Source organism: Herpailurus yagouaroundi, unplaced genomic scaffold (genome assembly GCF_014898765.1).
Source record: "Herpailurus yagouaroundi ecotype Mexico unplaced genomic scaffold, PumYag 56377, whole genome shotgun sequence".
Lineage (NCBI taxonomy): Eukaryota > Metazoa > Chordata > Mammalia > Carnivora > Felidae > Herpailurus > Herpailurus yagouaroundi.
In genome coordinates, this window is record NW_024414334.1 from 1 (window position 1) to 4,395 (window position 4,395).

At 38.1% G+C, this 4,395-nt stretch overlaps 1 protein-coding gene across 1 annotated transcript; it reads right to left on the minus strand.

Moving 5' to 3' along the window:
- Positions 1-5: 5 nt before the first annotated feature.
- Positions 6-2,036, minus strand: LOC121024104 (protocadherin beta-15-like; the record flags this gene model as incomplete). Its single annotated transcript, XM_040466410.1, has 1 exon — positions 6-2,036. A coding segment is annotated over exon 1 (1,281 nt), but the record flags the coding sequence as incomplete, so codon positions are not given.
- Between the last annotated feature and the right edge of the window lie 2,359 nt (positions 2,037-4,395).

Here is a 4,395-nt window from a genome sequence, read left to right on the forward strand (position 1 = left end):
AGCCTGGGGGTCCCCAAGTCGGTGACGGTGATGGTGATGTTGTACTCAGATCTTGTCTCTCTGTCTAGCACTCCTTCTGTTACTAACTTGTAGAAATTTTCAAGAGAATGTTTCAGAGTGAACGGGACATCTTCCTGGATGGAACAAACCATCCTCCCATTTTCCCCAGAGTCTGGGTCTTGAATACTGAAAAGAGCTATCGTGGTCTCAGGGGAATTTTCAGGGATGGAACTTATAAGGGAAGCCACGGTCATTTCTGGGGTGTTGTCATTTATATCCACCACCTCTATTATGACAGTGCATTTTCCCGAAAGACCTGCTCCATCAGAAGCCTTAATATCCAGCTCATATGACTTAATTTTTTCAAAATCTAATTTCCTAATTATTTTAATTTCTCCTGTGAGTTCATTAAGTGCAAATGTCCTAGTAATCTCTTCATCACCATAGAAAAATGAATAGACTACTTCACCGTTTATTCCTGTGTCTAAATCTCTAGCTGAAACAGTGACAATAAGAGATCCCAGGGGACTGTTTTCCAGGATCTGCACACGATAGAGTGGCTGCACAAACTCAGGAGCATTGTCATTGATGTCCAAAACATCAATGAGGACCAGGGTAGTCCCAGTTTTGGGAGGAGTTCCACCATCTACTGCCATGAGAGTTAATCTAAACTCGGGCTGCTGTTCTCGATCTAGGGCTTTGTCCAGAACCAGTTCCGGGTATTTTCTGCCTTCACCGCTGTTGCGGGTGAGCACGTGGAAATGGGAGTTGGGATAAATGGTGTAGTTTTGAACATTATTGACACCTACATCCAAATCTTGCGCATTTTTCAGGGGAAACACAGCCCCTGGAAGAGTATTTTCCATGATTTTTAAAATCATTTCTGCCTCTGGGAACACAGGGTAATTGTCATTTATGTCAGTGACCAAAAGCTTATACCTATATACCTCCAAAGGTTCTTCCAGTAACACTTGAAATTGCAGTACACAAGGTTCAGTGGGGCCACACAATTCTTCCCGATCCAGTTTCTCATTTACTTGTAAATCTCCAGTCTGAAGGTTCAGCTGAAAATGCTTTTTGTCATTGTTAAAAATGATCCGAGCCCTCCGCCGAGAGAGCTCTCTTGCCCCTAGCCCTATATCCTTTGCTAGATTGGCCACAAAAGAACCACTCTCTGTTTCTTCTGTAATAAAATAATCTTCCCGCTCCGCGCAAGTGTGAGCCAGCAAAACAAAGAGAAGAAGAACTTGCCTTAGTCTAGGAAAACGCTCCTCTTCAGCCTCCATTTCTCCAACGCCAAAAGCCTTTAGAATCTGGGTACTTATTGGGTCTTTAGGCAAACTGCTCTGCAAGTCGATCCCTGCCGCAAGGTTAATTATCTTCTCTTAGATCTGCATATGACTGCAGGAACAGTAACCATCCCCGGTCTGGTATTCCCAGCCTTAGCTTACAGCGCCACCATGTGTTGTACTTAAACCTAGTTTGCTGACGATGCTACAAAACGTATCACTCATTTTATTTACACGCACACACAAAAACATACCACAGATTACACATGGGATGGTTTATAAATAAAATGATAACTTGTATTCTCCTGTGAAGTTATAAATGTGGAAATGGTGACAGACACTTTAGGAAAGGATGTTGGCAAGAACAAAGCCAACTGTATTTGTTCAACAAACACTTATTTCATGTTATACGTCAAATATTGTACTAAGTGTTGGAAATACAAATACCTTCTCTGACCTCATGGACTTGTCTATTATATTGTATAATCTGTGCTCTGGGGAAAAATTAAGTAGAAAACGGTGTTGCTATCAGTCTATTCCTAAACAAAGAATATACACAAACTCACTGCCACTACAGTAGGTGAAGAGATTCATTCACATGTTTCAGGAGTATAAACTTAAGTGATAGACCAGCTAGAATTGGTTTACTATGCAAATTCAATAGAAAGTTTAAGGGGTGGGGCACCTGGGTGGTTCAGCGGGTTAAGCATCAGTCTCTTGATTTCTGCTCAGGTCATGATCTCAGGGATGGTGGGATCCAGCCCTGCATAAGTCATGCTGACAGCGTGGAGCCTGCTTGGGATTCTCTGTCTCTCTGCCGCTAACCTGCACTTGCTCTCTCTCTCTCAAAATAAAGAAATAAACTTAAAATTTAAGAAATAAAATTAAAAAAAAAGAAAGTTTAGGAGTGCCTGGGCAGCTCAATAGGTGAAGTGTTGGGACTTTGGCTCAAGTCATGATCTCAGGGTTTGTGAGTTCCAGCCCCACATTGGGCTCTCCACTGTCAGCATGGGGCCACTTGGGATCCTCTGTCCCCAGATCACTCTGTTCCTCCCCCCACTCTCTTTCTTTCAAAAATAAATAAACATAAAAAAGGTTGAAGGGGTTATGAATGACTTATGTGTAAATATTGTCTAAAGAGAACGTGTCTGTACCTATGTGAGTACCTATGTGAGTATTGATTTGTTCCATTGTCCAAAACAATTTGTGAAGATATGTACATTTATTCCTAAAATCAAGACACATGTTGAAGCAGAGATTCACTGAGATCTTGGAAAATAGCATGGTGAAGATCATAAAAATAAAGGGCTGAACTTAAACCAATAAATAAAGTGCAGAAGAAAATAAGTTGGATTCATCTGAAAGAGCAGGTAAAACATATCAAATAAGGAAGATCACAACTCATTTTTAGCAAGCAGCTCACATGTCTCTGAATAGCTTGGGATCCTGGCACCCTAGCATGACTTCAGAGTCCTAGCAACGGGAAAAACATCTTGTGGTAGGGGGGGGATCTGTGTCTCCCCAGTTGCATCAAACTTTAGCCAAAATTTTAATAACTTTTAAATAGATATTATCATGTACTCTGGTACACTAATACGTGGCTAACTGGGAAAACAGGATGGGCCAAGTGTAAAAACTGTGTTGCATATTAGTTTAATTCTATTAAGGTGCCAATCACTCAAATTGACGTTCTATTTTATAATGTTTTCCTCTACACAGCAAAACAAATTTGATTATGTAAATCCAAAATGTGAGAACATGCTGGTAACAATTAAAATCTGATAATTTTCCTCATAGAAAGATGTTGGTCATGCATCAAACTCTTTATTATAGAATCAAAAGTCCAAGAAAATGTGCCCTTAATGTCCATGCACTTTAAAAAATATTAATAGGTAGATGCTGGTACCTGTATCAGTAAATTAATGGATCAAAATTAGTTTTTCATTCCCATTTGTCATCTCTCAGATAAATTTTCTCATTATTTTCTCTTCTGAGAAGAACATTTTAAGCCCATATACTTGGTAGAAAGCTTGAAATTTTTTTCATGAAAGTTCTAGTAATAGACTAGCATCAATCAAATTACTACTAATGAAATCATGAATTACCCCATATTATTTATAAATGGGATTATTTATAGATCTGAAGATTTTACATTAAATGATAAAATAATTCTGTTCACATTGAACTTAGTTATTTTTAAAAGAGATGCTAAGGAAGGTTTGATGTATAGATATCCAAACAATAACAAATTCAATGTTACTTTTTAAAACTAATCCTGAAGCACATTTAAAAAAAGGAGGGATACCTGTTAACAAAATATTCCATAAAACATTTTATAACATCTTTAAGTTGAAAGATCTTATAAATTATTTACAAAATTAAGTTTTGTAACAAAACTCTCTGGTACAGATTAGTTATCTCTAAGCTTGTACATTTTTATCCCATTCATTGATTAAGTTAATATTAAAAACCTGCAGTAAAAGACCAGAGTTTATGGTAGTCTAATTGAATACTCAAAATTGCATGTATCATTCCAAAAGAGTTTGGTTTCAACAAATGCCTTCTCCCCAAGATGCGTTAAATAAAGGAGTGTTATTATATGGGAACTGGAGTTTCACTGCAAATGTGAAGGACAATTAGACATTAGGGACTTAGGAACACTGGAATCAGGAACTATGCCTAGAATCAAATGGCTCTTAGTCTCTTCTGTTTCTTAGGCTTCTGCCTCCACCACTCCCTTATTCCTTCTCATTTTCCTTCCAGTCCTCCTTTCTTTCTTCCCTCTCTACATGCCACTCTGTGCTGCCAGCTTACAAAAGTATAACATAGCTACCTCAGCCCATACTTAATATTTATTTCCTAGTTACAAGCAATCAAGAAAAAAAAATAGATGAACTACATCATAAGTAGAAATTTAGAGGCTTGGAGAATGTGACTATGCCTACTTTAATCAGGAGTCTATTACTAGGCTAATCAAAAATGGCCAAGAGAGGTAAAGAAAAGTATAATAAACATCTCAACAGTGATTACCTGCCTTGGGAAGTCCCAGGAAGTTCTCAGACAAGAAGTGTGGGCTGAGTATGTTTCTTAATCCAAACAAGATTAA